Source organism: Papio anubis, chromosome 4 (assembly GCF_008728515.1).
Source record: "Papio anubis isolate 15944 chromosome 4, Panubis1.0, whole genome shotgun sequence".
Taxonomy (NCBI): domain Eukaryota; kingdom Metazoa; phylum Chordata; class Mammalia; order Primates; family Cercopithecidae; genus Papio; species Papio anubis.
Genome location: NC_044979.1, coordinates 44,163,132 through 44,185,631, shown reverse-complemented (window position 1 = coordinate 44,185,631; position 22,500 = coordinate 44,163,132). Strand labels below are relative to the sequence as shown.

The window sequence follows — 22,500 nt, the reverse complement described above, 5'->3', positions numbered from 1 at the left end:
CAAGAAATAGTTAATCTATTATGTTGTCATTTAATTAACTATGGTAATTTGTTATGTTAATTCATGGTGTTCTAGAAATTAACCATTAATTATTTCCTGATTGCATCAAATTGGTAATTGTGTTGTATATTTACATTTTAAAATTTTTATATGAATGTTGTTCTTCTTGCAAATGAAACCTTCACACAGCTAGAAACAGGTTTAAAGATCCTCAAGGTCATGTCTCACTTTGCCTGCACACCATAGTCTAAAGTTTCATTTCTTATATTCCTGGATCAAGTTAATCTGTATTATGTAAAGAGTTATATATTTGAACTCTATTACCTTATTTTTGTGGCCTTAGATACATCCAGTATGGACTATTAGTGTGAGACAAGCCAGAACATACCTTTATAGCTGAGACTTTTGATATCCACATATTTTATATTTTGACATGTAAATCATCTTTATGTTTTTTTCCAGAAGTCCAACCTTAGTAAAAAATATACCTACCAGTTTAGGCTATGGAGCAGCTCTTAATGCCAGTTTGCAGGTAATATCATTAAATGTACTTTTCCAGTTTTGTTGTATTTGAATGGGGCTTTTTTTTTTTTTTTTTTTTTTTTGCATGTCTTTGTATTTAGGTGACATTGTGATTGTTCTTAATAGTTGGTTTATCATCCAAGTTGTAGTACCTAGTACTATAGACAGCAATGGTTCTAATTCAAGCTACTTTTGATGTGAAGAAGCAAGAAGGACACCCTGTGGCAAAATCTGGAACATTCGGTTTTTCTGCAAATGCTAGATTGATAGAAGCTTTTGCAAATGCATGTGGCTATGCATTAATATTTATCCAGGCTGTCATAAATGATTTCACATCATAGTGTTGGGGAACATGGTGCTTGTGGCAAAAACTTTAAAGTTTAATTATAATATATAATTTTTATGCAGAGGAGGCAAATGTCAGGACTTCTTTATTTTGAGTTAAGTTCTGGTCATTTTTAAAAAAGCAGAGCAACTGCTTATATTAAACTGGAGTATTTCATTACATGTGTGGATTTAACATTTCATTATGCCAAAGGTTGAAACATGAGTGAGAAAGTTTGCTGCAAGGACTGTTGTTTATATGTTTGCATCACACTTAATTTCCTTGCATCTCTGCCACAAGTAGCCAGTTAGGAATTTTTTTTTTAATAAATTTTCTTTTAATCCTTCTGAAATATCTGTTTCATTATTTGAACCCATTAAAAGAAGATACATGTTTTAAAAATTATTTTAAATGCCATTTTGAAAGTTGTTTTACACACTCTTCATTTCACTAGGCTGCCTTGGCAGAGAGCAGTTTACCTTTGCTAAGTAATCCTGGACTGATCAATAATGCATCCAGTGGCCTACTGCAGGCTGTCCACGAAGACCTCAATGGTTCTCTGGATCACATTGACAGCAACGGAAACAGTAGTCCGGGCTGCTCGCCTCAGCCGCACATGTAAGTGTGGTTAACAGACTCTCTAAAGGGAAGAATCTATATTAATATGCTTCTTAAATTTAGTATTTTTTCTGAAGTTTTTACTGTTGTATCAGTTAAAAATACAAATTTAAGTGGAGTTAAATTATACCATGTTCATAATATGACAAAGTTGATCAAAATCGGTTTTAATACTTTTTTAGATTATCTCAAATACCCTATAATTATTGTTCCAGCAGTCCTCTACAGATTCTTAGAACTACTAACGTTCTTTTGGGCGTAAAGCAGTGTCTAAGATGAATCTACATCTTATGGGTGGTTATCACAGTTTGGTTTGTATGGTGCAATAAGAATATTCATGATGGAATAAGTTGTTATAATTTTTACTACTATTACAGGTCTCTAAACTATTTATGAACTGTAGTCAAGATATTGCCCATTTTTATAAACCGTAAAATGGAAAGTTTAACTGTTACCCACAGTTTACATAGAAGCTAGTAAAGTGTAACTTTTTCCCTGTCTTATAAATCAGTGTAATTATATATTCAACTTTAATTACTGGTGCGTCTGTATTGGCAAGGTTTATATGTTATATTTTATGCAAGACTATGATTCCTATTAATATTTAGCAGCTAACTATATCATTAATTACTCTAAAATCTTTCCCCTACCATCTTTTTAATGGAGCTGAGAGAGTAGAAGTATTAAAAATTGATGTATTGTGGATTTCAGAAATGTGTATGACACTTTAAAAAATGCCTGGCTTTGTTCAGTAGTGTCAAGCATATTAGTGTCTTGTTTACTAAAATGTATTGACCCTGGTAGAACTGAGAATTCAGAGGAAAAAAAAATTGAATCTGAATAATGAAGGGTGTGCACCATTTAGCTGTCAGGTTGAGTTGCAACTTATGTCTGTACTTCCTAGAATTAAACGTCACATACTTCTAATTACAAGTTATTGAGGTAAGATTAGTCCTTTCTCTCATTTTTATATTGTCTTCCTTTATTTTTCCATTCAATATCTAGTAAAAGGTCTGAAAGAGAAATATGCTCTTTATATGTACCCATTTTCACTTGACCTTTCACAGGGTATTATATTTGTTGTCTTTTTAAACATTTTATTCTGTTTGACATATTAATGTCTTTAAGATCATATGCCTAATTGCTTTATAGCACTTTTACTCTATCACCTTTGCAAAAAACACACTGTGAACATTAATGTGTTTTATCAGGTTCCAAACCATTACTTCTTCAAAATGGAAAAATTTGTCTTTTGGAAGTGTCTTTAGATGTATTAAATAATACAAAAGAAGTAATAAAACTCGAAGTAGAAAGAACATGAATATATGCTCTTGAGAGTAGCAGTACTCTAAAACAAGGAAAGTGAGCAGTCAGACAAAAGTTTTTATATCCCCGCTTTATCCTATCAGCCATGCAGTGGGTAGCTTGCGGCCTTTTACTTTCAGCAGTTCTCCTGAGTATGCTAATGCTCACTCCCTGTATAAAATGCTAAAACAATAAAACTTTAAAGAGCAAACAAGAGTTAGATCCTGTTTTCCGCTTTAAAAAAAAAGACCTATTTCAGAGAAATAAAAGACGTTCCTAATAAAAGTGTTTAAGCTGTTGGTGCAACTCCCTGTGCTCATAGGCAGTATATAGTGGTTGTTATAAACTACCTATAGAGGATATGTAAAGACTTATTTTTTAAATGTAATCATCTGGTGCTAAAAATATTAAAGTAAAAAATGATTAATGAAATAGTTTATTAAACATTATGTTTTAGAACCTGAAATAGTAATTGGGCTAAATTGTAGCATTGTTAGATGGGTTTTGTTTTTCATTTGGCAATTGCTACTTCAGACTTTTCATTTTATTATTAAAGTTAATGAAATATTTCAGAGAAATATTAGTATGTATTAGATAACATCTAAAAATTATACATATAATGTCCAGTATATTGCTGCTACGTCTTTATAAAGTTAAAATGTTCATAGTTAATATATAACACATTTTATGCTTATATGAATTAGTGCATGTGAAAAATACTTATGGTTTATTTTCCATAGATAAAAGGAAAATTTGTCTTGGCTTGTTGAAAATAGATTTCAGAAAAAATAAAAATTACAAGGAGTGTAAATTTTCCCTTTTTCTAAATTGTATCGATTATAATCAAAATTTTAATTATCTTGCAAAATATTGAGTCAATATTCATTCTTAAATCTGTCTCCACTGCTGTCATTAGCTTTTGCATAACAGATGTCAAATATTTATGGAATATTTCAGTATTCTCTATCTTCACCTTTATAAAGTTTTAAGATGCTTGTACTTAAACCATGTTATGTATTTTATTAGGCAAAGGTAGAAATATTGATCTAATTCTCTCAATCAAAATTTGGTTGTATATAATTGAATGCATTTCAAAATACTTTGGAAATTAAACAGAAGTGAAATAATTTTTATAAGACATTTACATAGCATAGTTATATCTCCTGAAATGAAGTCACGTTACTTGTTGTTTTAGAGGGGGGCAGTTATGCTGATGCAATTGTAAACAAGAGGAAGTAGGGCCTAGTGGTATCAGAGCATAGGTTGTAATGCCAGATTGTCAGGGTTCCAATTCCAGATTCAATAGTTAATAGCCAAGTGGGATTGAGCAAGTTACTTAACATTTCTTTCCTCAGCTTTCTCAGCTGAAAATGAGGTAAGTAATAATATAATGCTTCTTACTTCATAAGATTCTTGCAAATGAAATGAGTGCCTGGAACATAATAATTGCTCCTTGTGTCTCCCATAGTGCTGTGTAAATAGGTAGCAATTTATATTACTTCTTGTAATACCTCACTGTTACTAAAAATGAGTCTATAAACAATATGAAAATATTTTTGTATTTTGCATTTTAATACTTGTTTCAAGGCACTCTGTAAGTTTGTGGTTAGTTTCATTGACAATCCATTTTCTTCTCCTTCATTCTCCTCTTATAATTCATAAAGTAAGCAGATCCATAAAACTGAAACAACATGAGACCAGGCACAGTGGCTTCTGCCAGTAATCCCAGCATTTTGGGAGGGCAGGGTGGGAGGATTGCTTGAGGCCAGGAGTTCAAGACCAGATTGGACAACATAGTGAGACCCTGTATCTACAAAAATAATTTGAAAAATTAGTTGGGTGTGGTGTGTGCCTATATATAGTCGTAGCTACTCAGGAGGCTCAGTCAGGAGGATAGCTTGAGCCTAGGGAGTTCGAGGTTACAGTGAGCTCTGATCATGCCATGGAACTCCAGCCTGCACCACAGAGTGAGACTCTATCTGTCTCTAAAAATAAAAAGTGAAACAATATGACACAAGGACTTATTATAGGTAGCACGTTACTGAATCAGTGGGATAAAGGATTCTTGAGATAAGAAAATGTTATCTGAAGTTTTAGGCAATGAACAACTCAAATAGAACAACACCAACCCAGAATCAGGGACTTATCATGTGTATCTTGAAAACATTGAGTATTAGTTTTGACAGGAATTTAGAATATATAAGGGAATATAGAATTTAGAATATAGGAAGTGGGACCAGACTGCTGAGTGACTTAAATATCAAGCTATGGTGTTTGTTTCAGTCAATATACAGCTTGTTACTGTTATCAGCTTGAGTTTGACACGATCAGAGGTATACATTAGGAAGGGTAATCTAAAAGTGTACTGAATGAACCATGACTTAATGAAACTCATGTATAGGAGGATATTCTGAAATTGGGAGAGACTGGAAGCAGAAAATTAATTCTGGCAGTATGTAATATCTAACGCAAGTACAAGACTAGGAGTGGAGAGCAAAGAATCCATATAAGAAGTGCTGTGAAAAGAAATACCAGAACAAGACAAGCCACTGAATGCTAGGGACAAAGAGGAAAATTGGGAAAATTCATAGCCACTTTAAAAGTCTGCAAAGAGAAATAGAGGACCCAAGAAGCAGGTTCAAAAGGGAAGATGAAGAATTCAGCATTTTACTTGAGGAATCTAAGAACCTAAATATCATTAGATTCAGGAGAAAACACTGGTGCTTTTTTTGATTAGTCTTTTAATTCAATTCCATTATAGTAAAATTCTACATAGTAGAATATGAGTATATACCTGAGGCTGGTGGAGATTATGTTTTTTGAAGCATTAGAAGAGTGAAATAGATATGGTCTGGTGCTTCTTACAAATTGTGGAGAACAAGAGATGCCAAATTATCATTTATATTCCATACTCCATATTTTAACCCTTTTCTTCCACTCCAGTTTTCGCTTTATTCAGTGTCCTGAATAAAGGCCTTTTTCCAAATTAATGCATTTATTTCCCTCACACTATTTGAATTTCTGCCCTTTCCCTTTTCTGGTTCCCCTCTACTCTCTTACCTAAATTCTACCTTTCCTTACAGGACTAGTCCTATTTTTTCCCAAGAGGCTTTCCCAAGGAATTTTACCGTCAGGACCATGCACTCTGCCCCACACTTCTAAAGAACTTGCTTCTTATACCACTATTTTGGACTGATACTTTGTGTACATGTGTGAGTGTGTGTGCACATACACGTGCATGTGTGTTTATGCATACATCTGTGTTCACTTTGCAGATATCCCTACCTTAATGACAAGTCCCTTAAGGACAGAGACTATGTTTTAGACAAATTATAGTATAAGAAACCCCTACCACATTCTACTATGTCAAGTAAGCATTCAGTAAAAGTATGATACTGATTATGAGGAATCAAATTGGAGATTACAGTTACTTAGAAATGGTTTGACCTCACACAGTAATACTTACAGAAGTATAAAATCCGGGGTTCTCCTAGAATCTTGAAGAAGGGAGAACAAAAGAGATTTAAGGAAGAACAGATGAGTAAATACAATGTTCATTTTTATGTGGGAGGTAAGAAATTTTTCTAAATATTGGTAGAGTATACTTTTTAAGTTTTATTTTTAGTTGTAATTATTTAATTAATATGTGTTTTATAACCATTTCAATTTATGTGAGTAAAAAGTGGCTTTCCACTTGGAGTAGAATGAGGCCCCTTCACCTCATTCATGATTATCATCCTGGACCTTGTGAAATTTTATTTACATTTTTGAAAGCAGATTGAAAACAATTATCAAAATGTATGCAATATAAATCAGCTAATGTTTAAGGGGAGTTCAGCAAAAAGTAAGAAAAGTTAAAGCCAGGTGAAATTGTATAGATTCTACATAATAACTTTTTGAATCTTCTTTGACTGTTTTGACTCAACTACTTGTTGATTCAAAGTAAGTACTTGACTTTTAAAACATATTTATTTTCTGTTGCTGTTCACAGAGTCCTAGAACCATCCGTGGTGTGAATGAAGGAAAACAATACTTTAAGTGTCTGAGCTGAGTATCATTACAATTTATAATATTGTTCCCTTATGCACCTGAATGCCAATATTCCCTTTTTCAGAGTTATATAGAATATGAATTAAAAATGACTAGCTTCCTATTTTATACAGACATTTACCTCTAAAAATGTTTAAAAAGTTAGGATTGATGCTGTGTTGAAGCTGAAATAACTTGAACTTACTGTCTTCTCAAATGACATGAGAAGAAAACATGTAGACTAGACCTGGAAGATGAACGCATACTGATACAATCAATCCATTTCCTGTCTCCTTCCCAACCTGAGGCAAGAAGTGGAATTTAATGATGTATCTACCATGTTTAGTTCTACTCAGTTGTTTCTTTTTTGTATTAAGTAGTTGTTTATCCTCATTCTCAATAAGTTGGTTCAGATTTACTGTTTTTCCTCATACAAAATGTTAAATGAGATTTCCGTTTTTATATTTTCAAATGTTGTGTCTAGAGATCAAAATAAATGTTCTTCCCTAGCTGGTTTTGTATTGAGGGCTTTACTCACAAAGCCTCCCATTGTCATGCCATTCCCCTTTCTGATTATTAGAGTCTCCTACTGTTGAGTTTTCAGATTCTTTCTTATATGTCATTCCTGACTCCTCTTAGCCTCTATGTCATTTCAAAGTTTTGCTTGCTAAATATTCTATATTCGTTGTAGGTGATTATTATTTTCTCCTGTTAGTGAAGCAAATATTTGAAGCTTGAGAGTTAAAAATCTTTTATATAGAATGTTAATATGTTGGATATAAGATAAGAAAATTAATTTGTTGTGTCCTTAGAAGGCAAACCCATAGGATAAGAAAATAAAAGGCTGAGGTGTCATATAAAAGGAGTAATATAGTATTATTTCAAAATTGCAATAGAGATCACAAGATTTTTTTTTAAATTTGCATGTCAAATACTTATTCAACGTGCTCCAGAACTTTGTGTACATCACATACCCCAGTCATCTTTACAACATCCTCTTCTTCATAACCTCAGTTGTTAAGTCATTTCAGTATTATACTTTGGCCTCTCCTGTTGATAATATTTTGCACCATAGATAGCTAAAAGGGGCTCCTAGACCCCCACTGGATTAAACAGTATTGAAAAATCTAAACTGTGAATTGTCACAAAACATAATGAAAATATAAGTATATAATATTACATTTATTCCTTCTATTCTCTTTGGTTGCCTTAAAATTTAAATTGCTATTTGTAGGCACATGTAGAATTTGCAGATCCTACCTCTTTGGTTGCTGATATTTTATATAAAATCCCTACAGATCTTAGATCTCTCTGTGGACAAAAGCATTTGAAATTGGAGTGGCTCTGTATTTCAGAGGAAAGCAGTTGAAAGTGACTGACAACTTGAGCAAATGGAATGCTCTTTCTCATTGTTTTCATTCCTGTTAAGCCTGTACTATTTTTGCTGATGTTTTGGATCATTATGTTGCATTGCGAAACTCTAAACATGAAAGCTTTTTTTGCCTCACATATGTTTTCATAGATTTTTTAATTAACAATTTTTCAGTCAACTTTATTTTTTTTCTAACATTTCTGGTCCTCTTATAATTTTTGTTCTGATTTAATTCCATTTTTATTTAATCTCTAAACTTTTTGATTAACTTTGCTAGTTAGCTTTGAGATCTCTTTCCAAAGTGATTGTACAGAACTTATGATTATGCCAGCTCTTTATCATCTCATCTTTTTTTTTTAAGTGCTACAAGTGTGGATCAGTAGCTGCTGTTCTTTTTTACATTATTCCAGTCCCCATATGTGGCACTTACAACTCATTCCAGTTCCTCTTAATAAAAAGATCCTCCCAGAGATACAGTGCCTTCAGCTAAAAAGTGTTATATCCCCACCGTGCCAATTGTGGAAATTTGTGGGTTCCTATAGGGTTTTGAAGGATTTTTATAGAACTATACAGATGATATCTGACATCCGTGGTGTGAATTCCCACAATTTAGGCAAAGTGTGTCAGAAAACTTTTAGCTGACAGTATTGTAGCTTACTGCTTCTGTTTTATATCTAAAGAAGGTACTTTGTTAGAAGATACAACTTCATTTGCACTAACACTAGTTGAGCCTTAAAAATTTCCTTTCTGTAAGGGTCAAAGAATGATTACTGAATTGTTAAAGAAGGAATCATGCTTCAGTGTTAACTTTTTCCTACTTTCAGTACCAGGGGAAAAAAATGAAGATCTTATATACTGCTATGGTATTTTAATTTCAGCTTTCAACATAGAGCTTGGGAAGTGGATATATGTTGATAACCAGAGGCATTTAATGAATAAAGAGACTTACATAAAGTCAACTGTCATTTCAGAATATTCCTTTATGTGAAGGTAATTTACATGATAAGAAATTATGTCTTAATATATGTTAAAATTATGTGCATTTTGACTGCTCTGGCAGAATTTAAAATTTACCACTCACAGAAGTAACATGTTATACTTGAATATTTCAACACCAAGAAACACAGGGTTACTACATTCCATAGGCAGTTTCTATCATTAGAATAGCATTAAAGAATTTATATAAGCAACAGATGATCAAATCATTTCACATAACTACTGAAAACTAACATTCTTCAGTTTGTTCAACATTATCTTCATTTTGAAGACAAAATGGAGTAAAATCAGCAAGACACTTACAAGGTAGGAGGCCAAGTCATCATTGATCACACAATGTTATCTTACTATAAAAAAAATTATATTTGCAACATTAATCTGAGGTTCCTTTTGTTAATTAGCAAGTCAGAGAAAAGACATGGTGCACTAGATTTAGAATAAAAAGTGCATATTGTTGGCCGGGTGCAGTGGCTCCTGCCTGTAATCCCAGCACTTTGGGAAGCCAAGGCGGGCAGATCACCTGAGGTCAGGAGTTCAAGACCAGCCTGGCCAACATGGCAAAACCCTGTCTCTACTAAAAATACAAAAATTAGTTGGTCACAGTGGTGGGAGCCTATAATCCCAGTTACTCAGGAGGCTGAGGCAGGAGAATCCTTGAACCCAGAAGGCAGAGGTTGCAGTGAGCTGAGATCATGCCACTGCACTGTAGCCAAGGTGACAGAGTGAGACTCCATCTCAAAAAAAAAAAAAAAAAAAAAGTACATATTGTTTTTACTCCTTAGTCCATCTCATGTTTAGAACTAACAGTATATAACTAAGAAAAACTCAGGAGAAAACCAGAGTTTGAGTCAGTCCTGTGATTTAATTTGAGTGAAGGAATAGTTTCAGCAAAGCAGTGAGTCTCAGAAATTAGGCGGACCTAGTGACATGAGCAATATGTAGTCAAGGTGGAAAGTAGCCTCTGTAAAGCTATTCCAAGAGACAGCTTCACCAGGAGCCAGCAACGGATGGGTAACAACTCCAGTAGGGCAGTTTGGTAATAGGAAATAGATAACAGTTGAGAAAAATGGATAAGCCACATCCAAAAGAACTGCCACAGCAGTAGGGCTCAACTACAGGACTTTGAGGTCAAGATCTTCAAGGAGCCAGAATACAAGTTAAAAAATGTAATGACAGAGAAACCTGGAACATATACCCCCTATACTCATGTTACCCATCTGATTTTTGACCGAAACTTGATCCAACAAATAAGGCAATAATACAATTTTTGGATTAATGATTCAAAGGAAAATTGGAGCACAGCAGCAAGACTGACTGAATGGCAAAGTGTCAAGATGTGATTTAGACTTTATTTGTCTGGCCAACAGATTAGAAATATAAGGGTCCTTAGATCCACAGCTGAATGTTTATTGACAGTTTTCATTTATGAGACACAAATTGGAATGGTACCAATTGTATCTCAGTGGCCAACAAATTTGTTTGTGAGATTGGGCAGAATATATTTGTACTTATCAATGATGAAAGTAATTACGTCTCTATTTTCATTTTATTACAGCTGTTTTGGTCACAACTATCACTTTTATAAAGTCAAATAGAGTGATAAATCCTAAAGAATTTCATGGTGTTTTTTAAAAATTGACTCTACAGCAAAGCTATCTGAAATCGTTTGGGAGTGAACCTAAATCATGTAAAATTTAGTTCCTTTAAACAATATTGCATAAATTTAAATACATTTCAATATAATGTTGAAGGTAAGAGCAGGAAATTTTAGAGAAATGTCAATATACATATGTATGCGTGCAGCTTATAAAATTATGTTTCACTGAACTTTACCCACCTTTTTGTTGTTTCTTTGGACTGATCCTAGACTCTTTTTTTTTTTTTTTTTTTTTTTTTGAGATGGAGTTTCACCCTTGTTAGCCAGGCTGGAGTGCATTGGCGCTATCTCAGCTCAGTGCAACCCCTGCCTCGCAGGTTCGAGCAATTGTCCTGTCTGGGATTACAGGCACCTGCCACTACACCCAGCTAATTTTTTTGTATTTTTAGTAGAGAGGGGGTTTCACCATGTTGACCAGGCGGGTCTCGAACTCCTGACCTCAGGTGATCCACCCGCCTCGACCTCCCAAAGTGCTGGGATTACGGGTGTGAGCCACCACACCTGGCCGGACTGATACTGACTTTTAATGGAACTTTATAACTCCACTGTGGAATCAGATCTCTTGAGTTGTAAGATGTAATTATAAACTGTCATCATTAAGAATGGAAATACATCTTAGAAGAGAAACTTTCATCACAATTATCTGAGAATAATATTCCTTTGCCATCAATGCTAAATGGCTGCAGTTTTTAGAAAATAGGCTAAAGGAGGATAACATTTTTATCCTGGCTCATGATAAAAATTAAAATTTATTTTGATGTTTATCATTAGCCAGGGAGAAAAGGTGTGGGAAATTTAGTAGGGCATTTTCTACTTATATCCTGGATAGAGGAAACTACACAGTTATATATGGAATGTAGAATCATTTGTTCACTCCAGTTTTTGAATCCCCTTTTCATAATTGCACATTTCTGTAAGAAGGAATATTTTCATTTTCATCAAGAGATAAGGAGGAGGATTCTTTCTGTAGAACTGAAGTGATAGCCTGAGTACTGTCCTACTGGCAGCTACTACATGCAAACTCATTCAAATAAAAACAAAGATCAGTTCATTTAACACTAGAATTTTTATGTCAAATGTTACTTTAATTTACCAAAGAGAAAATCTTGAAAGATAAGAAATTGGAATAAAGAACTACATAAGTAATAACTCTGTTGTATAATTTCTTAGCTGATAAAAGTTAAGAACATCTTTTTTCATTTCTAGTAGTTTTAATTGGACATCTTTCTTATTCAGTCCTAAATAAGAGAGCTAAATACTTTTCTAAAATATACTTAAATTTAGAATGTAAAATCTAAATTTTTGTGGAGAAAGCCTGGTTTATCCTTTCCAACGAATAAAATCTTAAGTAGAACGAAATAAACAATTTATGTATGACTGTATAATTAATTACTAACACTTAATTATATTATTCTTAGATCAGCTCTCATTTTTAAAACTATTAATATGATTTCTGTTAAAAGTGAACTTTTCTACTTAAAACTTTAATGGCACTTATATTATTAGTTTTTTTCTGTCATATGTTAAATAAACTAAAACATTTCCCAAGTGGTAAAACAAAATATACCCTAAAAGTTACATAGATTTAAGAAATGAACTGTGTATCATTTCAACCTGACTTCACACAAATGGAGATAAGTAAACTTGTCGTCTTCATGAATCTACCATCAAATTCCAAAAATAATTATATACTTTCCTTTATATATGCTAGAAAGAAATGAGTAAAATTGAATTTCCATAATTTCCATTTTTATATAAGCTTCCTAAATGAGCATCAGTGATTTACCAGTTTTCCTGTGAAACTTTGTCTTTGAAAGAAAAATTACTTTTTTTGTATCTTCTGTTTGACATGATTATATTTTCCAATGTATTAGTCAATACAGGTTAGCTACTCAAAAGTAACAAACGAAAACAAAAGTTAAGCTCAGGAAATGAAATCTGTCTTAAATAATCCTGTGCTTATATTTGGAATTCATTTCACATCTTGAAAACAGCAATGTTATAGAGTAAGCATGAGGGTTTTTGCCATTGGCAAATTGGAACTAATTTGAGTGAAAATTTATTAATCACGTATGAAATTGATAAAGTGCTAATCATGAATTTTATTTTGAACGCTTAGATACAAAGAGTTATCATCATTAATTCAATCATCTTGTGCCAAGTACTGAAGATTGTAGATGGTTAAAAGAAAATCTCGTCTTTTTACAGCATTTTTTTAATGTAGAAGGTTTTTGATGCTATTTTGAGTAGTAGTCAAAATCTATGCATATCAATGGAGAACATGTGACTGTAGCAATGCTCAGTCTATTTTGATATTTTTAAATGTCATTAATTAACAGTTAGGACATAACTATATAAGAGGCAAAGAAGAATTCATAGGATTATAAACATTTTGTTTATTTATTTATTTATTTATTATTTTTTATTTTTTTTTTGAGACGGAGTCCCGCTCTGTCTCCCAGGCTGGAGTGCGGTGGCGCAATCTCGACTCACTGCAAGCTCCGCCTCCCGGGTTCAGGTGATTATCTTGCCTCAGCCTCCTGAGTAGCTGGGACTGCAGGCACGCACCACTAGGCCCGGCTAATTTTTTTTTATATTTTTAGTAGAGACAGGGTTTCTCCATGTTGGCCAGTCTGGTCTTGAACTCCTGACCTCAGGTGATCCACCGCCTTGACCTCCCAAAGTGCTGGGATTACAGGCGTAAGCCACTGCAGCCGGCCTAAAACATTTTCAACTGGAGCTAATTAATGTATTCCATGTAAGTTAAAGGTATCCAAATTAAATTAAGTAGAAGTTAGGATCAGGATACTTTAAAATGAAGGATTTGAACAAATCTATATTAAGTGGGTAATAGATGCATGGTTCAAGGCCTACACACATTTCGGTATATTTAATATGTTTCTCAAATACTATATGTGTAAGTTCATTTGACAGGATAAAGTTTGCTATATTGGATGAAATAAAATCAGGTTCCATAATAAAATTGAAGCATCAGAGCCCTAATACTGCTTCTGAGGACAGCTTTTTGAGTGTTCTCTGGGGAATAACATTTTTTAGAGTAGTGATCCATGATTACTATAGAAGTATGTTATAACCTTCAGGTGTGCTAGGAGGGAAAAGGCTAATCATATCTATAGGGTTTTTTAAAAGATGTATTTTTTTGTAAAAAGTTGGTTATTACTTTTAAAAGGTATGCTATTTGAATGTATTGGATATTTTCTCAAATAACTAGAATTATAAGAAGAAAAGGTGTAAGGGAACTGCCCGCAATTAGTAAACCACATAAAAACAATTTTAATGTAGTCTAAAATTTAGTCTTGCTTTATAGATGTTTGATAAAATTAACATCACATTGCTGGAAATTGCCAATATTATAGATATGAGTCATAAATTTTAAGTTTTTATTCACAGCATTTGTTGACATTTGTCATAAATGAGGTCAGGAGATTGAGATCATCCTGGCCAACATGGTGAAATCCCATCTCTACTAAAAATACAAAAAATTAGCCGGGCATGGTGGTGCGCTCCTGTAGTCCCAGCTACTCAGGAGGCTGAGGCAGGAGAATCACTTGAACCCTGGAGGCAGAGGTTGCAGTGAGCCAAGATCATGCCAATGCACTCCAGCCTGGGTGACAGAGCTAGAATCCGTCTAAAAAAAAAAAAAAAAAACAAAACAAACCTTAAGACTTAAAATCTTTATTGTTAACTTCATGGAATTAATAAACACTACATTTCAAAGAAGACCTGATTGAATTTACATTGTTCCAGTGAGTCTCTCATAAGTGATGACAGTATGTAAATATTCTAATCATTAACATTTGGTAATACCTAAATAAGCAAAGGAGAGAAAACATACAATTCGATTATACTGTTTAACATCTATTGACTTAAATTTTGAACATCTCAGTTTAAGAGAACTTTATTCATAGTACTTTTTTATTCTAAAGAAAAATAGGAACAGTTTATAGAACCTTTGACTTAGTCTTGAGTAAGAAGAAAATGAATAAAATTGACATTCCTCTAGGGAATGTATTGTGTGACCACAATCTAAAAGGATAAACTTTCCCTTTATAATTTGTTTGCTTTAGGGTATAGGCAAACATTAACATTATTTCTGCCTTTCATTAGTGCCTTAGGTACTTGTAAATTTCACAACAAAAGCAACAAATATTTTTAGGCAACAAATTTGTTTATCAATATATCAGTGTAGTTAGTCCTCTGTGTTTCTGGAATATGCCATTAATGAGGGTGGCTGTAAAACGGTGAGATTTAACTAATCAACTGCTACTTTGCAGTGTTTTCAAGTAGAGACTTGCGAAGTTGAATGACCCACAGATGAGTTTCATTCATTTAAATTGGATAAACATTTATTGAACACCCATTGTGTGCATCATACTCTGCTAGAAACTGTGGCAGATGATCAGTGTCTGCAGAGGTAAAACTCTAATAGAAGGATAAGTACATAGGTAGTGCTAGAGACCAAGTGAAAGAATGAACGGGGTTGCAAACAAATTGTGAAGTCAACGATGTAAGCATGCACATGCACACAGGAAATCAGAAGAGACTTTATGAAGGATGTAACTTTAAGTTAGGCTTAACATTAAGTCAATTTTTAGTTTGAACTTTATGAAATTATTCATATTTGACTGTTCTTTTTTTTTTTTTTTTGGCCTAAAAAATAGCCATCTTAAATGTTTCAACCTAGTATTCAGCAGAGATAAGGAAAGACAGGATAGATGTAAAGGACATGAGGAGATGAGCAAAGATGACTAAAACATGGGTTTCCTTCAGAGAACAATGACTCCTTTGCCCCAGGACGGGCAGCCTGCCTGGATGGGGATACCTGTAAGATGAGATTGCCCAGGAGTTTGAAAGCCATATCTTATAGCTCATTAATTTCCAAGTTGATGATATGGTAGGGACATTGCTTAAAGTTTACCAATTATTTGGAGATGCTTAGCAAGACCCTCAAGGGTATATGTTACCCACTTTCAAAAAGCTCTGCATGCTTTCTTTTATGCTGCTTCTCTCTGGAAATAGATGACTCTTTTTTTTTTTTTTCTTGAGAGACTAACAACACTTTATGCCCTTCCTTCAATATTCAGTTTTAAAATATATTTTTCCTTAAAATGCTATAAGAACACAGATGAAAAATTAAAAATAAATAAAATGTCCAGAGACCACACATCAATGTTGTGGCCATTGCTGTTACTACCACCTTAATCACAAAGAAGACTGGTGGAATTTTTTTTCAGAATCTTTTCATCTTCACTTTCTAATATCCAAACTTTCTGAGATTCACTTTCATTGTTCCTGGAGCAATTAAAATAACACATATAAAGATTCATAGAGGTTGCTTGAGAGTAATGAAAAGCTAAGATGTATTGATTTTTAACTTTCAGTATTTTTGACAGATTTAGGCTCTTCTATCTTCTCGGTAGAGCATAAAAAGAAATATTTCATGTACATTGTAAATTTATAGAGTCCAGTGATGTTATCTCAGCTCACTGCAACCTCCGCCTCCCAGGCTCAAGCAATTCACCTGCTTCAGCCTCCTATGTAGCTGGGATTATAGGCACCTGCCACCATGCCTGGCTAATTTTTGTATTTTTAGCAGAGATGGGGTTTCACCATGTTGACCAGGCTGGTCTTGAACTCCTGACCTCAAGTGATCCACGGCCTCCCAAAGTGCTGGGATTACAGGCGTGAACCACCGTGCCCGGCCTACATTGTAAATTTAAAAGTAGTAAATGCAAAACCATTTTACTTCACAGCCTATAAATTCTTCACTTCTTTCCACCGTTTCTAATCCTACCACCTTAGTGGTCTGACCATCATTAACTTATTACATTTTTTTAGTAAGTTCCCATTTGGTAACTCTACCTGCAGTGTCCTACACTAAGCCTACATTTTGCAAATTCATCTTTATGAAACTCTTCTACCTTTTCATTATCCTGCTCAAAAACCATTAATAACCTTTGAGCAGAGATTAAATTTAAACATCATGAAATGCAACTCCAAGGCCTTCTCATCGTCTGACCTCATTCTGCTATTCTAACACACACACACACACACACACACACACACAATCACCAGCCCTCCTTCCCCTATGCGTTCTCAGGGTTCCCATAACATGTCTACAATTCTCCATTTTCCCTATTTCTGCTTGGAATGTCCTCTCTCTCATCTCTGCATAATAAATTTTTTTACCTATTACAAAGCCTACCTGAAGCTACACCACTCTCCTTCATAGAGCATTCACTGATTGAATTGTCAGAATTTATCTCCCCTTTTATAATACTTATCTACTGTGGCATCGATCACATTCTGCCTTGCATCAAAGTTACTCGTATATATGTCTTACCTCCTCTATTAGACTGAAAACTTGATGATAACAGGAACCATTGTCCATGCAGCCTCTATCCCAGAGGTTTACACACAATGTCTACTGACTGGATTTTTTTTTCACTTCTAACAAGAAGTAACTTTTATTCTCCTAGAAGTACTTCAATTTCAGTTACTGACTTTGTACCTCTATCAGGGAATAACAACAGACTTTATATCTCTCCATCACTCAATACTTCTTTTTCTCCAGTTGTCTCAAGAAGTTCCAAATAAGTTTCTAAATCTCCCAAGTGTAAATTAAATTAAATTAGGAGCTGACTATGCCTTTGTAAAATCAAGAAACGTAAATTGGTGTGTTTTTTTGTAGTAAGGAAAAGGTTGTGTACTGAAAGGAACAGTTAACTTTGAAGTCTTCTATTTCATAGATAGAACAATTTTGAAAGCATTTGCAATGAATTCCTGGATTCTGGTTTGCAGAAATATTCATTATTTGCCAAATGGGTAATTTGCATTAAAACCGAAGTTGATGTTACTTCAGTGCCCACTTAAAGGAATGTGATGTTTTATCAGGCTTAGAAAAACTACTACCAAAGTAGACATAAGTCCCTTCTATCTGTGACCTTCTATGCCAATGGTTTGTACTCTTCAATCTGTAATAATTCAAGTACTTGGTATATTTTAGGTGCCCAGTAAATAAATGAATCACTGGAAAGACTATACCCCTTACACTCCTGCCTTAAGCTATGTCAGAAATTTACCAGGAGGCTGAGGCAGGAGAATCGCTTGAACCCAGGAAGGTGGAGGTTGCAGTGAGCCGAGATCATGCCACTGCACGCCAGCCTGGGCAACAAGAGCGAGACTCTGTGTCAAAAATAAATAAATAAATAAATGAGTCTACTTATTATTTTTTAAGTTCTCATAAATGAGACAAAAAAGTTTTTTTCTTTGTTTTTGTTCCTGAGTTTTAAAAAAACTAAATCCTTTATGTTTCACATGTTAGCATCTGTTTTATTCCTGGAAACAACTAATTCTATTTGCTTAAAATAGTACCCACTTTACTTATTATTAAGGGTTCTAGCAAGAACTGAATTTTCTCTGTAAGATATCTAAAATTTTGAAGTTGAAGAAAGTAGTGCATAAATTTCACATCAGTTGGGGAAAAATGGCATAATGAATGTCTGAACCATCTAGAGGAGATCTTCAAATCCAGAAAGGGGATTTTATCACCAGGATAGTCAAGAATTTCTCTCTCATTTCCATCTGAACTTGTTCTTACTTTACTGTCTTTAATGAATTATATTAAGAATACATGTGTTTTAATGCTGTTAGAACATTGGCATTCTTCTTAGAGGCAGGTCAGTTTTCCAATTGTTAACTCCTGCTGTATCACTTAATTGCTACTTTTCTTAGGACACTTAGGGCTGGCAATCTTGTGAATTTGTTTTCTCTTATACTAGACTACAAGTTCTTTGATAGATATTAAAAGCCTCACTGTGCCTTATATATAGAAGATACTCAATAAATTTGTGTTAAATTAATGATTGGCAATAGGTGACAATGTTAATATGTTATTGGCTTTTCCTGTCAAAGTGAGATTGATGCTCTTTACATCATTATAGATACAGGGGACTTGACTCAATCCACAGCATAAAGGAATTCCTGGAGGAAAATTTTGTTTTTTCCTGGAGGAAAATTGGGCTTATATATATTGCTACATCTCTTACATTTTCATTATTTAGTCATATTAAGTTAATCTATTTAAGATTTTTCTAGCTATAGGTATATTATCAGAAATTCATAAGCCCCAACGTGCATAGCAAATGTGATGCAGGCCTGGATCAATGCATGTATGTTAATGATTTTAATGACAAGCTAATGATGAGGCCTGTGATGGATGACTGAGGAGAATAAATGTAGAAGCACTATATACAGAGCATTTCAATGATGGCTCCTCTACTTTGAAATTTACTTTCTTCTGTTGATCTGAATGTGATCTGAGAGATAACCTGGCTTAGTATTTTAGTGACCCAGAATTTGTTGGTAAATAATTTTTTGAAATAATTATAGCAATATGTTGTGTTATTTTGTTTTCTTTTATTGCCTTAAATATACTTTTAAGGAAATGTGACTAGTCATTAATAACTCTAATGCCTGGCATCTGACATGTGAGGCAGATATATCTGTTTCTTGACTTTTTTGATACAGTAATAAAAATCTCACTTTAGGAAGAGGTACTGAAATACTTTTAGAGCTAACGAAGCTCATACAATGTTTAAAAATTAATTTAAGTATTTATACCATACTTTCTTCCAAAAAAGATTATAAGGTTATTATATATTATGACCGTGTTCAGTGTTTATTGATCACTTATGATCCAGGCACTATTCCAGGTGTTTTACATATATGCAAAATAATTTAACCCTTACAATGAGTGTACAAGGTAGTCACTTTTTTCCTTGCTTTGTGGGTAAAGAAATGGCGATACAGAGAGGTTAAGTAGCTTTTCCAAGGTTGTATAGCTAGGAAGTAAAGGAGCCAGGCTTCAAACCCAAGTATTTTATCCTCAAAGCCCACTATATTCTTAACCACTTAATCACTGCTGCACGACTAAAGATTATAAATGAGGTGCCTAAACTATTCAGTATTACTTTATACCACACTTAGAAGTTAATCAAAATACTAAATACATAAAATGTATCATGGTAAATTATATTCTTATAATTAAAAACCTGTAGATAATTCTACATGAGTAGAGGATTCATAATGAAGAGTTGGTGAGCACAGAAGAGAGTTTCTTTAAAGGGATTCTTGTGTTTTATTTGAATTGTCAGGGATGTTTCTATGTTGGAAAGAAGCATTTTTGTAGAAGAAAACCTAATTATCCTATGGTAGTGTAACACATGGCACCTTGAAGAATTTGGAAAAACGAACACTACAGAAATATCCACTTTTTCTTTTAGAAATAAATTAAATGGCTCTCATACCCTGTAATGGGGCAAAAAGAGAAAGAAATTGCTAATGGTCACAAGGAGAGACTAATTCTTTATTCATCCTGCAACTCACAAAAGGCATGTGGCTTCATTGTGTTCCATTTCTTTTGAATTGGCATATAACTTGACAAGTGAAAACATGGAGCACTTTGAGAACCAAAAATGAGAAACCTAATATAAATAGAGATAATTATAATAGAAAATTTATTTTTATTGAAAAGTATTCCACCAATTTATAGGCATAGGTACTGTAACTTTCAAGCAATTTTATTTTCTGGAATGTTGAAACTTCTCTTGCTACTTTTTATTTCTTTCTCTGATATTATATTGATGGCAAATAGATCTTTTTATAATTGAGCATTAATAATTATTGACTTTAGTTTGCTTTATTTTAGGAAATTAGCAGCCTAACATTGTAGCCATTGGGGAAAATTTTATTTACAGCTTTCCCAGCTCTGATACCTTTTTCACTAATTCTGAATGGAAAATATTCCAAGAATACTTAATTTCAGAGAGATACCTTCTGTTTTCTAATTAGTGCAATGAAACTCTTAATGATTTCATGGCACATAATTTATTCACTCAACAAGTATTTACTGGGTGCTATGTGTAATGTCTCCTAATCTGTGAAGTTCACAGTCTACTTGGCAAGATAAAGTGTAGCTAACAGTAGAAAGAGTTAAGTGACAGTGCATGTGACTAAAGCAATATGGGGTAGCAGAAATAACAAGGTTTCAAGAAACATTCTAGAGGCCAGCATTTGTGTTAGTCTCTGCTGTGCCTGTATTCAGACAGACAGTCACTCCTTTACTCATCTGTAAAATGGGAAGTCAAATAACAATATCTTTACATTAGATACAGTTTTAGGATTCAAAGATTCTGTAGTTTTGAGCATCAGAATGACCAAAAAAATGCTTTGGAGGTTCAGAGTAGATCAATGAAATTTGGACAGGTCAAAGTCTTTAGGAAGTAGACACAGTGTGAGTTGATCCTTAAGTGGTAGACAGTATGTGTGTGAATAGGCAGAACAGGGTAGAAGGATGTTCCATGTATACACGGAGAGCTGAAAGGGAAAACACAGCCTGAGTCTCCATGAAAAATGTCTTGGAGTAGGAACGGAGCGCAGTGTTTATAGGATGATGTTTTGAGTCTGGAATGGAAGTTATTATTCAGAAATACTGTTGTGCATAGGTAGGTGGAGGTCAGATCATAGTTTATTGAGAATGGCTGAAGGGTTTTGGTTTAATCCTGTTACAACCCCATGTCTCAGTTCAGACATATTTTTATATAGGGCAGTGGCATAATGAAATAAATAAAGTTCTTGCATATTAAAATTTTCTGAGACTACAATAGAACATACCTGTTTAGTCGTTCTTTTTAAACATTTTTCTTTATGTGCATTTTCTAGAGACAAGGTCTTGCTATGTTGCCCAGGCTGGCATTCCTCCCACCTCTGCCTCCCAAGTAGCTGGAACTACAAACATGGCTTCTATGTGCTTGTTTCTAAATAATACATCCTATTTGTTATTCCTTTTTATCAAGAACTTAAGATTTTTCCACAAGGTTCTTTATTCAGATAAAACCCAATCCAGAAAGGTTAACCCAATTGGACCAAATGCATATGATATTGCAGTGCTTTCGCTGAGGAAACAGTTGAAATGCAGCAGGGGATTCGGAAACTGTCAGAGGAGGGGGACCTCGGAGGTCTTCTCAGTGTCCCGAGTATATTAAAAAACACTCCTGCACAAGAGCTCACATCTGTAGCTAAAACTATGGGATGCCCAAAATAATGCTTATTGACTTGAAGGCAGTCACCTAGACCACTGCTAGATATCTATGTACGTGTCTTGACAGTAACTCAATATCTATTTAGAAATACTCAGCTATTAAAGCCTGAAAGTTTTGAATATTCACAGGTCATTTGTGAGACCTAATTAGAAAAAAGTGCTATTATATTAACCTTAGGAGTTTATTCTAATTATTTCCAGTACTTAGAGGTTAGCATTCTCTAAAATGTTCTGAATCCAAGATTAAACCAGGAAAATCTAAAATTATAAATTCAACTTATAACTATTATTAAATCAAAATGTCATTTTTTATAAAAGTCATTAAATGAATATGAACTTTCACAAGTAATCTCATTAGAAGATTTCATTTGTATATTTTAGAGGGTACTTTGGGAATATTAACATTAGATTTAATAAATGTTTAAAATTCTGTACATGTCTACATGATACTGTAATACACTCGTTGATTCATCTATTATTTTACTCAAACTATTGGCTAGTTCAATGAACCATTTATTCAAAGTAGTTGTTGAGTTCAATTGGTAGATTTTTTT

At 33.7% G+C, this 22,500-nt stretch overlaps 1 protein-coding gene across 6 annotated transcripts in view; it reads left to right on the top strand.

Annotated features, from left to right (window-relative positions):
- Positions 1-22,500, top strand: part of FOXP2 (forkhead box P2) — a 596,683-nt gene that overhangs the window by 565,544 nt on the left and 8,639 nt on the right. For all 6 annotated transcript variants that reach the window (XM_031664851.1, XM_009203720.4, XM_009203721.4 and 3 more), the window contains 2 exon segments: positions 463-532; positions 1,302-1,465. In XM_031664851.1, the coding sequence (XP_031520711.1) occupies positions 463-532; positions 1,302-1,465 (234 nt within the window).